At 52.6% G+C, this 18,999-nt stretch overlaps 2 protein-coding genes across 3 annotated transcripts; one reads left to right on the top strand and one right to left on the bottom strand.

Moving 5' to 3' along the window:
• Positions 1–1,146: 1,146 nt before the first annotated feature.
• On the bottom strand, positions 1,147–8,036 carry LOC133061282 (phospholipid phosphatase 3-like). The gene is made up of 7 exons (XM_061149282.1): positions 7,866–8,036; positions 6,803–6,965; positions 4,837–4,994; positions 3,537–3,817; positions 3,377–3,434; positions 1,620–1,796; positions 1,147–1,434 (listed from the first exon to the last, which is right to left on the bottom strand). Exons 1-7 carry the CDS (start codon positions 8,016–8,018, stop codon positions 1,309–1,311), a joined length of 1,116 nt encoding a protein of 371 aa, XP_061005265.1. The 5' UTR covers positions 8,019–8,036; the 3' UTR covers positions 1,147–1,308.
• Positions 8,037–14,247: 6,211 nt separating this feature from the next.
• Positions 14,248–18,184, top strand: TNFSF9 (TNF superfamily member 9). 2 transcript variants are annotated; one of them, XM_061150557.1, is made up of 3 exons: positions 14,248–14,545; positions 15,208–15,241; positions 16,366–18,184. In XM_061150557.1, exons 1-3 carry the CDS (start codon positions 14,282–14,284, stop codon positions 16,821–16,823), a joined length of 756 nt encoding a protein of 251 aa, XP_061006540.1. In that variant the 5' UTR covers positions 14,248–14,281; the 3' UTR covers positions 16,824–18,184. The 2 variants fall into 2 exon arrangements, with proteins under 2 accessions (XP_061006540.1, XP_061006539.1); XM_061150556.1 differs by having other exon boundaries at positions 14,249–14,545; positions 15,205–15,241.
• The last annotated feature ends 815 nt before the right edge of the window (positions 18,185–18,999 follow it).

Genomic DNA, 18,999 nt, shown 5'->3' with positions numbered 1-18,999 from the left:
GGATGTTGCTGAACACAGGGTGCACAGATAGGACAGGCTTCCGCCACTATAAGAATTATCTGGTCCAAATATCAATAGGGCTCAAGGCCAGGGATCAGTCCCCAACCCCCAGGGTCTAATGCCTGATGATCTGAGCTGGAGCTGATGTAATAGTAATAGAAATAAAGTGCACAAGAAATGTAATGTGCTTGAATTGTCCCCAAACCTTCCGCCGACCCGCCCTGGTCCATAGAAGAATTGTCTTCTATGAAACCAGTCCTTGGTGCCAAAAAGCCTGGGGACTGCTGTTCAAGGCTAAGAAATCCTGTGTTAATTATTTGAGAAAAAAACAAGATTGAGTGGGATCTTTAGGTTCACACTAGACACCAGAGCAATGCAGGAGACCTGGGTTTGATCTCTGGTTAGGGAAGATCCCCTGGAGAAGGAAAGGGCAAGCCACTCCAGTATTCTTGCCTGGAAAATTCCAGGCAAGGAATTTTCAAAGGAGCAGAGGAGCCTGGCAGGCTACAGTACATGGGGTCGCAAGGAGTCGGTCATGACTGGACGACTAACACAACAACAAGACACCAAAATAAATTCCTGATGGATCAGATCATACAAATAGGGGTGACCCCCCCTCCCCTTCACCCCAGGATCTGTGAATTACTTCCTCTGTCTCTGATTTAAATGTGTGTAGCATCCTGGGACTTCAGTAGGTCACATAATTATGGAGCACAGTCTCTTGGGGGAGCTCCACAGAATCCCCTAACCCAGAAATTCTCAGCTGGGGGTGACTCCCCCTCCATTACAACCTGGGGTTGTGATTGGCACCCAGTGGGTGGAGTCTGTGGAGGCTGCTCACTGGCCTACAGTGCACTGAAATGGCCCCTGCAGCGAAGAATTATCTGGCCCCGAAAACCAACGGCAATAACCAAAGTTGAGAAACCTGACTGAGACTTTCCAGATTATCAGACGTTGTTATAATTGATCCCTGGGACATGGTTTCCGGATTGATATACGAAGACTATCAATCCATGTTAATATCTCTCAAGAATTCATAAACCCGGTGTTGGCATTTCATTCTTTAATATAGCAAGAAAACATAAAAACATAAAAGTGGAAGTGGCCCTGCTGGGAGGGGCTAATTTGGGGTTCAGCCCCAGGAAACTGGGACTTCCTGTGTCACCCCTCCAGGGCAGGGCTGATCTGGGGTCAGGACGGAGCTCCATACAGGTGGGGCTTTCTGGACTAGCCCACCTGGGAAGGGACAGCCCCGCCGGGGGAGCACAGGCCCTGGAAAGCAGAGGGTGCCCTCTGTCTTCCTCTGTGTCAGGGCATGCCTTGGGTTCCCTGAGGGTCCTTGGGGGAGGAATACAGAGAGGGAAAGTGGGGAGGAAAGCGGCACGCAGAACATAGGTGGTTCTGGGACTTGTCATTGCCTGAGATGTAGAAAACCTGCAGGGATGAAGCCAAGAGAGGTTGTGGTGGACTGACATCACCTTCCCACCATGCCCGTTCTTCCACCCCAGTCTGGCCTCTCCTGCATTCCCTTCCTGGGAGATGAGGAGTGCCAGGCATACCCAGGGGCTCCCAGACAAGCAGACCCTCCCTGCACCCAGGTGTCCCACGGCATCACTTACTACCCAGAAAGCCATCAGAGCTCCCTGCAAGAAGCCGGCCAAAGCATCATAGGGGTGGTGCCGGTGGTCCAAAACCCGGAGGTAGCCGGTCAGCAGAGCCAGGCACAAGAAGAGGAGCTGGATGGTGGGCCGTAAGAGCCAGGTTTTCCGTCCCCAGGAACCGGCCTGTATGTAGAGCTGGAAGGCGGGTGGCAGTGCCTTGAAACCCTGGTAAAGGGTAATCAGAGGGACTCCACCCCGGGGCTACATTTTTGTGCCCACCCGTGTTTTCTACCTGAACCTGCCAGTTTTGTATGGAAATATATTTCAGCTTCTAAAGAGGGTAGGGGCTGTGTCCATCACTGTAATAGAACTGTGTGCTCTTAACTACATGCTAGCATTGGGAAAATTGTTAGGTGGTGAATGATTTCCTAAGAGTCAGGTGAGACCCTCGGGGTAGGCTCATGCTGTGAGTGGGCACTGCCACTTCCTGCCAGGGTCAGGTCTCCAATTGAAGCAGGTCGGCCTCATTGGCGAACCCTCAAGGAGCAGAGTTTGGGCTCTTGATTTTGAAATGGAAAACAGAAAAAAAAAATCCCATCAGGTGAAATTTACTTCCTTGAGATGAGCAAGCAGAATGGGACAGTGGTGCTTGTATGTTTTAGGGAGACATCAACTGTGGGCACTTGAGGGACACTTAAGAGGTGGGGGGGAAAAAGAGGTGGGGGAATTCCCCGAGATCTAGACTATGCTGTTCACAAAATTGTCCACTCCGTCCAAAAATCACAGCAAGGCTGGCCTCTGAGTTGTGTGTGGTCTGTCTGTGCACGTTGGCATGTTGGCGTGCACCCAGTCCCCCAACCACCGCCCCATCCTGGGGACGAAGGGAGTCTGTTTTGCTTGTTATTAATGATTAATAGTGACCTTTAGGCCAGATCCTGTTCTAAGTGCTTTGAGGGTATCAGCTCATCTATGTGATGAGGCAACAACCCTAGGAGGCAAGTGCTATTTCCATACAGATGAGGAAACCGAGTTTCAAGGTCTCACCCAATGTCACACAAAGTTGAGGCTGGGAATAGAACATGCACATTCCACCTCCAAAACTCTGTGCTTTTATCACTACAGGAAGCTGTAATTACTTTGTCTTAAAATACAAAGGGGCAGGGGTGGTTTGGGGGAGCTGGCAGTTGAATCCACTGTCCCTCAGGGAGAAAACATTGCTGGTGTGGAGGCAGCTGTGTGATCATCACGTGCCCCCGTGGCTGGAGCCTCTGTATTGTTGTGTCTGCCCACCACCGAGCTTCGGTGCTTTGGGCTGGCTCTAATCCGCTTCTGCCACCCAAGTCTATGCCCCTGGGTTGTTGGCCCCTTCCCAGAGGCAACTCTCTCCGCCCCCCTGCTTCCCTTCCTGCCATTTTATTACCTAAATCTTAGATCTTCACCTCAGCTGGGTCTGGGGTGATTTCCCTTCCTGCTGTCCTTGGTGGAGCCCAGTCCTGGGCACAGACCCAGCCTGGCATGAGCCCTCTCCAGCTGCAGGGGCAGGGGTCGGGGGCACAGAGGGTTCTGCAAGTTGCTATTCTGGGACCAGGATGCTGAATGAATCTTAAGAGGAGATGGCCCACCCCACTCTTGCCTTCCTGACTCTGGGGGAACACACAAGCTCTGTGGGAGCTGTGCCTGGCACTGCGGGCACCATGGGATGGTGGGGGCGGGGGGAACAATGGAGCATTTTCTGGCCTTGCTGGGTGTGCAGCTCACCTCCCACCAATACTCACCACCAGATACACCATGCAGTACATCCCCAAGGAGGCGTTCTCAGAATAGAAGGACATCCTGGGGGATGGGCAGGGGGAGCATGGATATCAGCTGGGGGTGGAGTGGGGTGGGGTGGGGTGGGGACACCTCCTGGGTTCCCCTCCCTGGCCACCCACTCGCCTGGCATCGAGGACATCTTCAGGATGCCCTGTGCAGCTGTAGTTGGTGATGTAGCCGTTCTCACAGTCAAAGGAGGTTGGATCGGGCAGGCACGTGGCCAGAAAGTGGGGCCGCAGTTGACCTGTGGTCATCTTGGCGATACTGGTCAGGGAGAAGCTGGCCAGGCTGCCAAAGATGAAGGCGCCCAGCTGCTTGTAGATCATGGCCACGTAAGTGCTGCTCATGAAGGCTGGCGAGCTCAGCTGCAGGCCCCTGACCCGAATCAGCTCTCCCAGGCTGATCTGTGGGGCCGAAGTGGATGGGTGAAGGGGTCACTGCTGAGGGCAGGGGGTGCAAGGAGGGAGGGAAATCCTCCATGCTTTATCGCATGTGGAAGGGAGGCTGTTGTTTCCCACCAAACCAGCCGAAAAATGTGGGTCTTCTCATTCCATCACACACACACACAAATGGGTAACTTCTCCCACCCCTTGTGTCTGAAATGGGCAAGACTCCTAAGCCAAGGAATATGGCTTCCCGTTATCACCAGGGAAACGGGGGGTCCCATATCTGAAAGGGGTAGGATTTCGATATACCAGGAAAAGAGGCAGGGCATGGCCCTAGCTTATATCAGACATGGGTAGGATTTTCTGCCCTACATCTGAAAGGAGTGGGACTTCCTATTACACCAGGAGAAGAGGTGGGACATCTCCTTAGTTTATGTCAGACATAGGCAGGATTTCCTGTCCCATATCTAAAAAGGGCAGGAGTTCCTGCCATACCAGGAAAAGAGGTGGGATATCTCCCTAATTTATGTCATACATAGGCAGGATTTCCTGTCTCATATCTGAAAAGGGCAGGACTTCCTGTTATACCAGGAAAAGAGGACAGACTTCCATCCAAATGCTGGAAAATTGTAGAACATCCCCTGTCACCAGGAGGAAGAAGCAGGATGTTCCATGTTTGAAAGGAGGAGGTTTCCCACCTTCACAGGGGGCAGGGCTGCTTCCTGCCTTCTGCATAAAGGGTGGGGGCTTCCCAGTCTACTGGGGGGAGGAGGGGCTGAACTTCCTGTTCCATGCCTAAGGCAGAGAAGGGGTTCTTTCTGTTATACTAAGTCAAAAGTGGGGGCTTACTTTGTCCTCAAGGAAAGGGGTTTTATACCATTGAGCAGTGAAATGTCCCATTTCATTAGGAAAAAGAGGTGGTATTTACTCCTGCTTTAGATCTATAATCTGTGGGGGTTCCCATTTTGCCAGAAAAAGGGGTGAACTTGCTCATAGCATGTCACCACAGCCTGAGGTGAAAGTGGCCAGCCTCTTACCGTGAAGATGGAGATGAAGAAGCCCATCTTCATGAGTGCCGAGTCTTCGATGATATAATGGGCCATCCGGGGGTATTGGATGGTGGTGTCATTGCAAAAGAAGCCCTGGATGTGGGGTTCCAGCAAACCGGTCTCACTCAGCACAATGGGGAGGCTGACTGCAGGGGGTGGAGATGACCCCACTCATGGACGGGTCACCTGAGGTTGACTCTCCTTAGGCCTTCTGCCAGGCTGTCCTCCTAGCATCTCCACAGCCTGGACACGGGGACATGGGCAGGGAGGACAGTCTGGCCAGGAGGCCAGAGGAGGCCAGAGCCCCAGGGACCCATTCACAGGTGGGGTCTTGGGAATGAGGTGGGTAAGGGGTAAGGATAATGATGGAAGGGATGAGGGTGGAAGGGCTCACTCTTTCCGTATGTGTGTGTGTGTGTCCTCATGTATGCATGCATATGTGTATGACTGTGGCTCTGCATGTCTTGTGTGTGAATGTGTATGTGTGCTGATGGATAGCTATGTCTATGTCATGTGTATGTGGTGTGAATAGGTGTTTGTGGTGCTCATGAGTACATGTCTGTGTGTGTGTATGAGAGAGAGAGAAAAAAAGGAGATTATACATTGTGTCCATGGATGTGTGGGTTGCGCTAGTGTGTGTGGTCCTGTCTGGTATGTCTCTTCCATGCCTATGTGGACGGTTCTGTGGCTGATCGAGCTGGGAGAAAATGGTAGCAAAGTTGTGTGTGAGCAGCATCTGGGGCCCCTCACCTGACACTACCATCCTGAAGTCAGGCAGACCAGGGGGCCTGTCTTCCAGCAGGTGTAGGCCTGCTCATTCTAAAAGCCTATACCAGGCCTCCCTCCCCGTCTTGACTCTGTCATCCACTGAAGCCTAGTGGAGTCAGGCAGCTGGAACCCAATCTCTCACCATCCCCAGCTCCCTCTCTGGGCTGGAAGGGCCAAGCTAGCGTCCCAGTCTGGCCTCCTCATCCCAGCAAAGGAGCTTTGGTCACTAGTTCTACACACTGGGGAGTTGAGGGTATTGGTCTATGCCAGCCACACATCTGGACCCCAAGCAAGCTCAAGCCACATGGGTACCCACACACCCAGAATCTGACACACACAATTATACAACCAAACAGTGTGACCCAGACACCCAGATTCAGATGTACACACACAGACATATAACAATATACCCACAACACACATAGGCCCATATAGACCCAGACACAAAGCTGGCTACACAAATACCATTGTATGGACCACCACCCCAGATGCATAGTCACGGGCTCCCATAGATCAAGTGCATGCATAGGAGTCACCCACAGTGAACGCCCCCGCCCCCCCCCCCCCCAAGCCAGTACAGCATGCAACACTGCAATATACTATGCAACTCAGGGACCCAAAGGGACACACACATACACACACACATGTGCATACACACACAGAATTATACATTCATGGATATAAGTGCAACCAGACCAGCCCCAGACATACAGATAGACCCAGGGGCTTGCACACAACATACACATAGTCAAAACGTACACAGAGATATATATAGTACAAACATACCTCCCACCACAGACACATAGACAGACCCAGATACACAACTCAGGGAGACTAACAGCACATAAAGTCATATGTAAGACTGAAAAAAAAAAAAAAAAGATGTGCAGCTGGATGCTGACCCCAGCATCCAGATTCAGGATGACAGGTAAGCACACAAAAGCCATTCTTGTGGAAAGTCCCCTTCTGCTCCCTTCGCGCAGAGTCTCATTGACCCAGACATCCCAGAAATATGCTGATGACACAAATGTGAAGACACACAGCCCAAGCACACACATTAGGGCAGGCAGCCAGCCCCAGGCCTAGCAAACCTCAGATAAAGACACACAGGAAGACAGACTCCCTCCCAAGACTTCTTGGGTGTCCACATGGGGCAGGGGCTCAAGGATGGTAGGGAGGGGCTCACCCAGCATCAGACAGAATAAGTCCAAAGCCACCAACAGCTTGGCAGTCCAGGAGTGTGGCAGCAGATGGAACAGGGGCATCCTGCGCGGGTCTCCGGGCCACAGGCACTGATATCGGACCACCAACTCAGGCAAGGCCAAGATGGTATGTGGTAAATTGATTGACTGTGGGGAACGAAGGGGTTGGCATGCCCACCCAGACTGGGATTAGAACTCAAGAGGCATCTGGTCACAGTGGGGGAGAGGCTGGTTTGAATGGTGAAGATCAAGGTGGGCGGGGAGGGGTCCCATTGCAGGCCAGTAATCAGATGGCCAAGGAGGCAGGGCAACCCCGAGAATGGCCAAGGGGGTGGGACCTTCCTGAGGATGGCCTAAGGGTCAGAGGAAACTGAGGCCTCCCTGACTCCATTAGTTGGGAGCCCCATCCCATTCAGGGACTTGACTGATTTTGGGGTAAGGTCTTGAAAGTTTGAGTGGGGTCTGGAAGAAGGTGGAGAGGAACAAAGTGGGTGGGGACTAAGTGCTCAGACAAAATGCTCAGCAACCAGAGGACTCCAGAAAAGTCAGACTAGGAGTGGGGATGGTTCAAAGACCTGGACTGAGAATGGGGCAGAGAGTTCTGGGAAAGTGTAACCCAGGACAAAATACTCAGAGACTGGAATCTCCAGGAAGGTCAGACTAGGGAGACAATAGAAAGGCGGAGCCTGGGGAGAGGGCAGTGCTGGCCGGAGAAAAGTAGAAAAGTGAGTGGGCCAGGAGAGTGGGCAAGGCCTCGGAAGTTGGTCTGAGAAGTGGGCGGAGCTTACGGGAAAGTGGGCGGGACTGGAAGGTGGGCAGGGCTTGGGACAATGGTGTCTAGGAAGTGGGCGGTGCCTATGGTGAATTACAGGGAAGTGGGAGGGGCTGGTGAATGGACAGGGCTTGGGATGCCGAGGGCGGGAGAGTGGGCGGGGCCTGGGAGAAAGGGAAGTGGAAAGGGCTTACGAAGTATGACAGGGAAGTGGTGGGGCTTGGGAGTGGGCAGGGCTTGGGAGACTGGGGCAGCTCTGCGAGGGGCAAGCCCACCGTTCTCAGGGTCCCGCTGGTCAAAGTCATATCGGGGTTGACGAGAGTCCTCCTGGGAGAGACGTCTCCGTGCTGGCGATTGCAGACCTTGGGCGATTCCCTGGTGGTCATTCTCCAGCTGAGAGCCTGATTGGGCAGGCGGGACCCTTCCATCTCCACCAACGGCTGCCCTGTCCCTCTCCGCCACGCCGGGAGTCCTCGCCGCTCCTCATTGGTCCGGTGCGGGCCAATGGGAATTCGCCTCCGGGCTTGCCCTGTCTTTACTGTCCCCGGAGCACCGTCCCCGCGGGGACTCGGGGTTGCACCGAGTGGGGATGGGTGAGGGTCTTCAGTCCCACTCCTGCTTCCTATGCCCTGTTCCCGCGTCCAAGACCCTGTCTGGTCCCGTTCCAGCCGGGCTCCGGTGTCTCCCTTTCCCTGTTACCACGCGCCTTTCTCCGAGTTTTTCAGTAGACGCCGAAGCATCTTTTCATCCTTTCAGCCTAGACACCCTCCTCCCACCCTCCCATTCCGTGAAGCCCTGGACCGAGGCGCCGGGTCCACCAGGGGTCGCCCGCGGCCCACACTGCCAAGGAAAGGGACCCAGAGTTTCCTTAAGGGAGGGAGGGAGGGATAGGCCCCCAGAAGGAGAGCCTGGGGGGTGGATCTTTGGTGGCTCAGAGACCCTGGATCTTCCCTGGGGGCGGGACCTGTGTTTCTTTGGTTGTGCTCCCTTGTATTTGTGTCTTTGCCAGTCTTTCCAGGTCAGCCTGGGTCAGTCAGTGTGTGACTTTGGTGGTCTTTGGGCATCTGATACTGTGTGTCTTTGAATGCATATTCCAGAGCCTTCAAGACTCTCTCAGGCTATATGTTAGTGGGTATGTGTGACTCTGGGCATGTGTGACTTTTGTGCTGTTGTGGCTAGCTTGGGCAGCTGTGTGTCTAGGATTCCATCTCTGGGCATGTCTTAGTGTGTGACTGTGTGTATGCCTGTATGGTGTATCCCCACCCCTGTTCTGGTATGCATGTGATTGTGGGTCTGCTATGGTGTGTACTTATCTTCTTGGGTGTATATGCTCTGAATATGTATCTGTTGTGTCTCTGTGTGTGTCTGTGGCTAGCTTTGGTGGCTACTCTTGTGTATCTGTGATTATATGTCTCAGTGTGTGTATGTGTATGTGTTGTGTGTTTGTGTCTGTCTTTGTTTGTGTAATTGTGTACTGCCTGAATTGGGATGTCCTTTGTACACCAGTGTCTGTCTGGTGGCTGCCTTTCTGGGCCAGTTGGAGAGTCCCTTCCAGGTGTTAGCCATGCTGGGGCTTCCTTCCTGGGACAGGCTGGCTTGCTTCTCAGCAGAGTGAGCTGGCTTCTCAGGGACCGGGCCCTCTGAAGGGTACCCAGGGCCTGCCCTGGTATGCTTGGGTCTTCCCCATCCCTGTGTCTGTCCACTGCCATTAGCAGGGAAACACCATTTCCTACCTTTGATGTCACTGGTGTGAAAATTTTCCCTTCCTCCAAATAGACCAGGTCACTGGTTTCTTTCTCTCTTTTTTATTTTTTTCTGTTAAATTGTGTGTGTGTGTGTGTGTGGCCACTGGTTTTTCTATGTGCTCATACCTGACCACGATTCTGTACGTAAAACACACACACAAACCAAGACAAAGCAAACGTGGAAAATGTAAGTGGGCAGAAGCTTATACAGTGGAAGGTTCATGATCTCTTTTTCAGATAATTCTCCTGAATACCTCTAGCTTCCTTCCTTTTTTTTAAAATTTATTTATTTGGCCACCCTGGATGTTAGTTGTGGCATGTGGGATCTAGTTCCCTGACCAGGGATCGAATCCAGGCCCCCTGCATTAGGAGTGCAGAGTCTTACCAGGGAAGTCCCCCACTAAGCTTCTTATAAACCTTCCAGATGTGTGCTATGCAAATATGTCTTTGCTCTAAAACCAAATCCGCATTCTTTGTTTTCTTAGCCCTTTGAGATCTCTATCGGGCCGCAAATAGATGACTCAACCTCCCCCATGGCTTGATTACTGAACTGATTCTATGAGTGATAATCTGACCATTTCTCTTTCGATGACACCTGACTATTTCCATTCTGAATTCTTCCTGCCTCTCTTTTGGCCCAGACATCTGCACTCGTTTCTGGACCCTGGTGCTTCATCTACAGGATCAAATCCCCACCTACAAGTCGCACAGAGGCACCGGACCATCAGCCTCAATCATGCCAGAGAGCACTTGCTGTATGCCAGGTATCATTCTGGCTTCCGATTCAGGACAGTAATCCTACGAGGTGGTCCCTGTATTAGCTATACTTCCCAGATGGGAACCTCGAGGCAGAGAGGTGAAGGCATTTGCTTTGAGACAGAACTGGGATTTAAAGCTAGCTATGCTTTTGAGACGTTCTCTTATTCCCATTTCAGTTCAGTTCAGTTCAGCTCGGTCGTGTCTGACTCTTTGCCACACCATGGACTGCAGCACACCAGGCTTCCTGTCCATCACCAACTCCTGGAGCTGGTGTGAAAAGCGAGGCTCAGAGATGGGATCTTGTGCCATTGTTGTTCCTCAACTAGAAACACACTGGTAGGTACATCCCCTCACTACTACTTTGCTTATCCTGAACACTCATTATGTTGGAAACACACAGTTCAACAGTAGCTGGATAGGAACCCCAACTCCACAAAGTCTAATGGCACCATCATGCCTTGTCATGTTTACACAATCTGGCAAGTGCATTCACATGCTGGGTCTGTGTTTTCCCGGCCTCCCCAGGGCCGAGGAGACTTGGACCCAGCTTTTCCAGAGACCTAACCTGGAGAACGTGATTCCTCTCTCAGTTTCAATTTCCTCCTTCAACACGTGTGGACACTCCTTTGGCTCAAAACCAATCTCACTGAATTCTTTTCTTCTCATTTTTCTTCTTTTCTTGGTTTACAGCCCCCTGCTGCGTCCCATGCCCTCTCACTGTGCACTTACCCAGTAATCACTAAAGAACTCTTTCAGGCTTTGCCTGTGGGGACACGAAGGATCCAGGCCAGTGGACTTCATACAGGGTGGCGGGCAGTCAGGAACTCAGAAGGAGGTGGGTTTGGCTAGGAAAAATCAAGGCATACTTCCTAGAGGAGGTGCCTGTTGTCTGGGCCTCTGAGAGGGCAGAAGGGTCTCCCCCCACCCCGCCCCCAGCTACTTCCTGCCCAATCCCTCCCTTGAGCCCTGAAATGGCAATGGTGAGAGAATTCAGGTCCTTCCTCTAGAGGGGAGGGAAACCAGGGCCCACTCTCTCCTGGGGAGACAGCTGAGCACACAGAGGTGCAACTACTAAACCATGGGGTGCTAGGCAACTGATGCTGAGCGCTCCATGGTGGGCGGGGCTGTCTATGTCATATGTCCCGACCACAACAATGCGTCATGGCGCTCCCTGGCTGCGGCCTGCACCTTCCCCAGGCTGCCAGGCCTTGTTCCCCCACCCTGGAGGGGGTGTACAGAATTCTGCTAAGCCCCTTGGCATCTAGAGTTCAGAAGTCACTGGAAGTCCTTGACTGTGACTTTGACTTTTGGAGTCTCAGTTTTTTTGTTTTTTTTTTTTTTCACTCCAGCCATTGGTATTGTAGAAAACTCAGTGATCCAGCTCACCTGGAATGAGCCTTTGCCATGGGCCTGCCACTGCTCACAGCAAGTTCTCAGCTACCCTTTGAGATTTACTCTTATTCCCATTTAGCAGATGTGAAAAGTGAGGCTCAGAAAGCTGAAGCAGCTTGCCCCAGACCACACAGCAAGACATTGGAGGGCTGAAACGCAAGACTGTTAGAGCGGGGGCAGCAAATTTTCCACTGAGAGACCAGAGAGAGTAAACATTCGGGGCTTTGTGGGCCAAACAATCTCTGTTTGGCCGGAACATTGCAAAAATCACCACAGACTGTATGGAAATGAATGAGCGTGGCTGTGTGCTGATATAATTTTATTTGTGGACACTGAAATTTGAATTTCACATGATTTGCACCTGTCAGGAGTCTTCTTTTGACTTTTCCCAGCTGCTTCAAAATGAAAACACACAAAATGTCAGTGAACTAAGGTTTTTCCACCTCTAGAATCCATGCAGGTAACTATTATACTTCATTCATTCCTTTATTCAATGAATACTATCAAGGCCTATAATTTTCTAGGTACTGGAGATAGCATTGAAACCAGGCAGGCAAAGAGACTCCTCTTTGGGACTTAACAGTTTCTTGGGGCAAAACAACCATGAGCAAGTAAACAAACGAACAAGAATATCTCACGTGGTGGAAACTGCTAGTAAGGAAATTTCAAGGGGTGATGTAACTGGGGCCCGAGAGAGAGACACTTTCGTTTGGGTTATCCGAGATGGTGCCTGGGAGTTCTCTGAATTCCTCTTTTTTGTCAGCTCAGGCAAACCTTGTCTGTGAGCTGCCTTGGGGTGGGGTTTAATAATAAACAGAATGGCCCGTGGCCTGTGAGCTTCTTGGCAGAGCGATGGTTATCTGGTGAAGCCTCTTTGTCCTCAGAATCTTTGTATCTATCTTCCTGGCTGGTCAAATTCCTCTGAGAAAAGATCCCACCCATCCCCATCTTTCAGGTCCTGGCTGCTGGGTAGGGGGCGAGGGTCAAGGTGGGACAGTTTCAACTCTTGCATTCAAGTTCACACATTTGATTCACACATGATCCTAGCATGATTCTTCTGTTATCAACTGCATTCCTCCCACCAGAAATGTTGAGATTTCCGTGGTCTGGAGGGGAAAAAAAGGCAACCAAGAAATGGTTGTGTTTCCACCCTACTGGGGAGCAGAGCTGGTATCTCTTTTGGGAATTTACTTTCAACCAACGCTTCTACTTTAGCTGCCACCTACCACATCTCTTTTGGAGTTGGCAGGAGGGCACCAATAACTGAGGCGTGAGACATGGTGGTTGATGGTGGTATTTTGCTAGGGAATGTGTATTTGGCATTCCACCCCATGGCTGACATGTTTTGGCTTAGGTTTTAAGACAGTCCCTTAACTATGGTTGCAGTGAGATTTTGGGAGACAGTAAAAGTAGGCGCTGGACTTTAATTCATCCTCTTTACTCAGAAGGACAGCTGACCACAGATCTGGGGGAAAGAACATTCCATGCGTAGGGGACAGCAGGTGTGAAGGAACAACCTTGGTACAATGCAGTGGGTTCTTCAACTTGGGCAAGTGTCAGAATGTTCTTAAAGGCTCCATCAGACACTGATTTCACGGCTTCAGTTCCCAGAATGTCACTAGGTCTGGCTGAGGTGCTAGAATTTGCAGAGCTAGCAAGTCCCCAGGTGATGCTGGTTTGGGCACCGCGCTTTTTTATAAACCGCTAGTATTAACGGAAGCGTTTTACACCTAGGTGTCAACAAGAGCCAGTATCATTAGTGTTTTCTCCTTTTAATTCCTCAGAGAGGCTTAATACAAGGTTGAATACAGGGCCGGTATCCGATCTTTGTTCAGTTGAACCAAAACACCCCTCCCCCCATTTCCTGGGCCGCTGGTGGACGGGTGAGATCAATTCCCGGGTCCATTCTCCCTTGCGCTATAGGGGAAGTGAGACCTGAAGAAGGATGGCGAGGTCTACCCTGCTGGTCTGGGCAGAACCGGGCTTCTATGGGAGCCCAGGGCTTTTCTAGGGCTGGCCATCTGTCAATCCACGGTTGCTTCCTCTTTTGGGGCAGAGTTTTGGCCGCATCTCCGCTCCTCCTCCCGCCCCCGCGGACACCACGGGAGCGCGAACGGGAAATTTGAGTTTCCTCCGCCTCACTCAAGATTGTCCCTTTCCTACAAGGGGAATTTCTCCACCTGGACTCTCCAGCCTTTTGCTTGTGGGGTCCAGGGAGCCCCTGACGGGAAGCGCCTAGGTGGGTGGGTGGGGGCAGGCCAGGGAAGGTCCGGGGTCGCGGGAAAAGAGAGGGAAGTAGAGGGAGGACTAAGCAGAGCACTCGGGGTTCCACGGGGAGGACTTATGCTCCAGAGGACAAGCGGTCTGAGGCCTGGCTCTTCTTTGACTCCTCGAAGAAGTGCTGAGTTTAGGGGAATCCTGGGGAAGCCCCAATGCTGAGGGGGGCTCTAGGGAGGGATAAGAAATCGGGGAAAGAGACAAGAGAGAGAAGCAGAGAGGCGAGGAGATAACCAGGGAGATGCAGGAGAGATAACTGGGGATCAAGAGGATTTGATGGAGCAGGGCGTGGAGAGCTCCAGAAAGAAAAGGAGACGGAGAGAGATTCAGGGAAGAGAAAGTTGGGGAAAGTTTGGACCGAAGTTGGCCGGGGCGGGGCGGGGCCGCACGGGGCGGGGCGGGCGGGAACCAACCTACCCAGCGGGTCGCTGGGATCCCCTCGGCCACTCCCCGGAAAGCGGGGCTTAGCTATAAAAGGCCGTGCGCTGGACCCAGCTCGCAGCCGCCCGCAGCCGGCCATGCACTCCAACACACTCGTCACCCCGGACCCCGAGGCCCAGCGGTCGCCCGCGTCCCCGGGTCGCGTCTGCAATCCGCTGCCCTGGGCTCTGAGCGCCGCGCTGCTGCTGCTTGCCGCTGCCTGCGCCACCTGCGTGGTGCGGGTCTGGGGCGTCCCCGGGACCCCTGCCTCGCCGGTTTCCAGTCCCGCGCCCAGTTCGATTCTCCCCGTGGGCCTGGAGCAGACTTCCGACCCCCACGCCCGCCTCCCCAACTCTCCGCAGGTGAGATACTGCCCGATCTGGACCCCGAGAGAGACATGTACCCAGCCCCGGGACCCCTTCTCCATCCGCGTCCTGCCTCCCGCGAGGTCTTTTCTGCGTCCCAGGCCGAGGGTGGAGAGACCCACCCCCCGTTCTTCTTGGATTTCTGAGGGCACCAATTCTTTATCCAGGTCTCCAGGGGGGCGCCATTCTTAATCCTAACCCCTCGTGAGACCCCATCTGCACCCCGGGCTTCAGATGGGGACCGTCTCACCAACGCGCACCCCGAGGGACACTGTCTGCAACCATCGGGGGGTTTCCCTTTTCTTTCGTAACTCCCGGAGAACCTCGGTTTTCTACCGGACCCGTAGGGTACTCTCCTTTCCCCCTCAAGACTGCAGTGTCAAGCCCCCTGGAGGAACTGTCTCCTCATTTCCATTCTAAGTCCTTGGGGTCCTTTCCTTGCAGACGGCCAGGGCTGGGGCAGCGTGTGTGTGTGTGTGTGTGCGCGCGCTCGCGGGGTTGCGGGGGGGGGTGGGTTCTTTTGGAACGGGAAGGGACGGGACCATAAAGACTGTAGGCTCAAGGCCTGCGCAGATCCCGGGGACCCCACTTTCCAGGGGGCTGCGTGTTGCGAGTTGGAGGACCTTTATCCACTTTCCATTTGTCCTTTCTCTCAGCAGGGCGTGTTCGCGCAGCTGGTGGTGGCCGATGGTGGTGAGTGACTCCCTAAAGATTCGGGGGAGCGGGGGGGGGGGGGGAGGGTGCACAAAATGGGAAAGCTCCGGGAGAGGGAAGCACCCCCACCCCCCGACCCAATCTGACCTTCTTTCCCTCCCTTCTCTGAAAAGCTCCCCATACCCTCTTAGAACCTCGGCTGTCCCTCTCCGGGTCTCCTCCTCCTCTGACCTCCGTCTGTGTCCACCTCAGACCCCCGCCCTCTTAATGCTGGGCCTGGATCCGCGCAAATCTCAGCCGGGTCGGCTCCCTCCTACTGGACTCTGGGAGATCCGGACCCCTCCTCCCCAGCCCTGTTTCCCCTCCCTCACTTCTGGAAACCCTGTTTACCACTCACTTCCCTTCCCGGCTTCCGGAGACCCTCCTCCTCCTCCTTCTCTTCCCTCTTCGGAAGACTCTTTACCTGTTCCCTCTGTCCCTTCCTCTCCCAGACTCTGCTCCCCACTCTCCCTCTGTAGAGGGTCCCCCTTTCCTCTCCCTCTTCTGGGGACTCTTCTCCCCAGCCCTTTCCCTCCCCCTTCCGGACTCTTCTGCAACCTCCTCTCCTCTCTTTGAAATTCCCTCCTTCTTCACTCTCCACCCCTTTCTCTCTCCCGTTAGCTTTCCTCTAGGATCTTCGCTCCTTCCTGACAAGCTTCCCTTCCCCGCCCTCTCCCTCTCGTCCTGCCTCCTTCTCAGTCCCTCCATTCTATCCCCTCTCGGCCCGCCCCCTCTCTCTACAAACCCCTTCCTCCCATCCCTAGGACCCCCCCTTTCCCCTCCATCATCCTTTCTGGCATTACATGTCCTCCTCCTCCTGGCTCCTGGAAGTCTCTCTCCCTCCACCGACTCCCTGTCTCACCCCTCCGCTTCTTCAATCTCCAGCTTTCTGAGTCTCTCCCCCCTCCCCCCGAATCCTTTCCTCCCTTCTTAGCCCTTCTTTCCCCTCCTCAAGCCCCACTTCCCTCCGAGACCCTTTTCCTTCTCCGAGTTCCCTGATCTTTCTCACAGACCCCTCCCCAAGTCTGCCCCTCCCTTCGAGCCGCCCCCCCTTTCCCAGGGCTCTGCTCCCCGCCCACCAGCCCTGCACACCTGCTGGGCTAACCCTCCTTCCCCTCCCACAGCACAGCTGACGGAAGGACCGGTGCAGTGGCGGAGCGAGCCGGGGTTGACAGGTGTGACTCTGGCGCCAGGCGTGCACTATGACAAGCACACCCAAGAGCTGGTGGTCCCCGAGGCCGGAGTCTACTATGTTTTCTTGCACTTGACCCTGAAGCGCGTGATGGCCAGCAACCACAACAGCTCCGACTCCGTCTCCGTGGCCCTGGACCCGCAGCCTCGCCAAGCTGGGGCCGCCCTGACCCTGACCTTGGACTTGCCACCCCCACCCTCTGGGAACTCAGCAGCTGGTTTCCGGAGCAGCTTGCTGCACCTGGATGCAGGGCAGCGCTTGAGCGTCTACCTGCGCCCCGCCATCCAGGAGCCTCTCTCCTGGCAGCTCTCAGCCGAAGCCACGGTCTGGGGCCTCTTCCGCGTGGCCGCCCAAGTTCCCAGTGGACTTCCCTTGTCAAAGCTCACGTGACCCCAGGGCTAGGTGTCACCTCCTGGAACGAGACTGCATCTTCCCTTCCTCCTTTGGGGCCCCAGGTGACGGGACCCAGCTTCTCTACCTCACTGGGCTGGCCAGGGGTCAGTGCTGCTGACCGCTTCCTCCAGGATCCTCTGGGTCCCTCGGTATTTATTCTGAGCTGAGCTCAGACACTGTACATTATTTTAATCCATTCAACTCATATTTATTGAGCTGCTGCTCCATGCCAGGCACTGTACAAGGCTAGAGAAATAGGAGCAAATAAAATAGACCCTCTCCCCATCCTTATTTATGTTAATATGTGAGAAATAGAGACTCATTTCCAACCCCTCTCCTCCCCACTCCATGGGACTCATGGGGCTAACTTGTGGGAGGGGGTCCATGTATCTATGCTGCGTGAGCTTTATTCACTCATGCAAAATTTATCAGGCACTGTTTTAGGTGTTGGGGATTCAGACAGGAACAAGATAAGACAAAACCTTCAGCTTTTGCCCAGCTGGTGGTCTAATATGCTGGCTTTACACTATGACTGTGTGTGACCCTGTTTAACTGGGACATACGGGAGGGTGTGAGGTGGTACCTGATGCTGGATAATAAAATATTTTTATATATTATGACTGCTATGTATTGTACATTTACTAGACAATGTGAGTTATCTTGAGGCTTCAAACTGCTCTGTGCCTTAGGCATGGGATTTTTGTTATTCTCGTGACCTTATTTCTATGCCCTTGAGATAGTTTACCTCTACTGTATCTGGCAGTGGAAATACTGTATAATTCCGTTTTCCAGGACATTGCTTGTCAACTCCGTGTTCAGTGTCACCACACTAGTAACTTAAGATGGACCATGGTGATGGTATTTACACTAGGGGAAGCGGCAAAGCTTACAAGTCCAGTATGATGTACTGTTTGTTGATTGCCTACACTCAAAAGTGCTGGGAAAACATGTTCACCATGCAGAGGACATTTATGTGGGTTTTGTCTGTAACTGTTATATTGTGACTAGCACACAAAAACATCGAGGAAGTCTTTCTATAGTGCTGTCAAACCATTAGCTGATTTAGCAAAGAAGTTCCAAGCATCATCAAAAAGCAAGTGAAGTGTGAACACACATCTTGATTGTTTCGTTCCGTCTCTGTGTCTAGAGGAAAATATCAACCTCCATTCGCTTGTTTCTCACCTGCAAGCATAGATTGGCTTTGGGTTACAAGAGTGGAAAAAAAAAAAAAAAAACACGAGAAAGTTGTTCTGTGACACTCAGTTTTGGCTGTATGGAAGCAGTGGGGAGTATCTTATTTTATCGCTGGAGGTTGCATGCTAAACATTTATGCCAATAAAATTTATAATAAATACAGATTCAATTCTCTCTTTTTTAAATAATTTATTTTCGTTTATTCATTTTGCTGCATTGGGACTTAAGTTGCAGCACTTGAAGACCTTTTGATCTTTCTTTTGAGCACACGAGATCTTCAGATGTGGTGTGTGGAATCTAGTTTCTTGACCAGGGATTGAACCTGGGCCCCCTGCATTGGGAGCTTGGAGTCTTAGCCACTGGACCATTTTCTGCTTCATGAGAGCTGGTTGTTAAACATTTGCTAGCACACCACTGTCCTGACCAGTTCTCCCAACCCCCCTAGTTTTCCCATCATGAAAATCTGCCCCTTGGCCCATTTAAACCAGATGGACCTTGGATCCTGGGCTGAGGTGGGCAGGGAGGTTTCCATAGAGCAGGTGACCTTGATGGGGACTTAAGAGGAGAGGTGGAGGTGAGGAGGAAGGGGAAGAACTTTGCCCGTGGTAGACAGCCAGGAGGGTGTGTGATGGGCAGTGAAGATGAATTTCATTGCCTGACCCATCTCTACTCCTTCTCAAAGAGTTCCATTCCCCACATCCCTTCTGAGTGAACAGAACTGACAATGAACTGACAACCATGAATATGGGCATGAAAGTAAAAATGTTAGTTGCTCAGTCATGCTTGACTCTGCGACCTCACGGACTGTAGCCTCTATCAATAGAATTTTCCAGGCAAGAATTTTAGAGTAGTTTGCCATTCCCTTCTGCAGGAGATCTTCCCAACCCAGGGATTGAACCCAGGTCTCTCACATTGTAGGCAGATTCTTTACCTTCTAAGCCATCAGAGAAGTCTCAAATATGGGCATATCTATCATTAA

The sequence above is a fragment of the Dama dama genome, chromosome 9 (assembly GCF_033118175.1).
Source record: "Dama dama isolate Ldn47 chromosome 9, ASM3311817v1, whole genome shotgun sequence".
Classification (NCBI taxonomy): Eukaryota; Metazoa; Chordata; class Mammalia; order Artiodactyla; family Cervidae; genus Dama; species Dama dama.
This window is presented reverse-complemented; position numbering and strand designations above follow the sequence as displayed.

Excerpts from the sequence above, each read along its gene's own strand:
- LOC133061282 (XM_061149282.1), bottom strand. The coding sequence starts at position 8,018 with ATGGAAGGGTCCCGCCTGCCCAATCAGGCTCTCAGCTGGAGAATGACC. Across the intron at positions 4,995-6,802 it reads CTTATTCTGTCTGATGCTGG|TCAGCCTCCCCATTGTGCTG; the intron begins GTGAGCCCCTCC and ends CACCCCCTGCAG. Across the intron at positions 1,797-3,376 it reads ACTGCATGGTGTATCTGGTG|CTCTACATACAGGCCGGTTC; the intron begins GTGAGTATTGGT and ends CCCGCCTTCCAG.
- TNFSF9 (XM_061150556.1), top strand. The coding sequence starts at position 14,282 with ATGCACTCCAACACACTCGTCACCCCGGACCCCGAGGCCCAGCGGTCG. Across the intron at positions 14,546-15,204 it reads GCCTCCCCAACTCTCCGCAG|CAGGGCGTGTTCGCGCAGCT; the intron begins GTGAGATACTGC and ends CCTTTCTCTCAG. Across the intron at positions 15,242-16,365 it reads GCTGGTGGTGGCCGATGGTG|CACAGCTGACGGAAGGACCG; the intron begins GTGAGTGACTCC and ends CCCCTCCCACAG.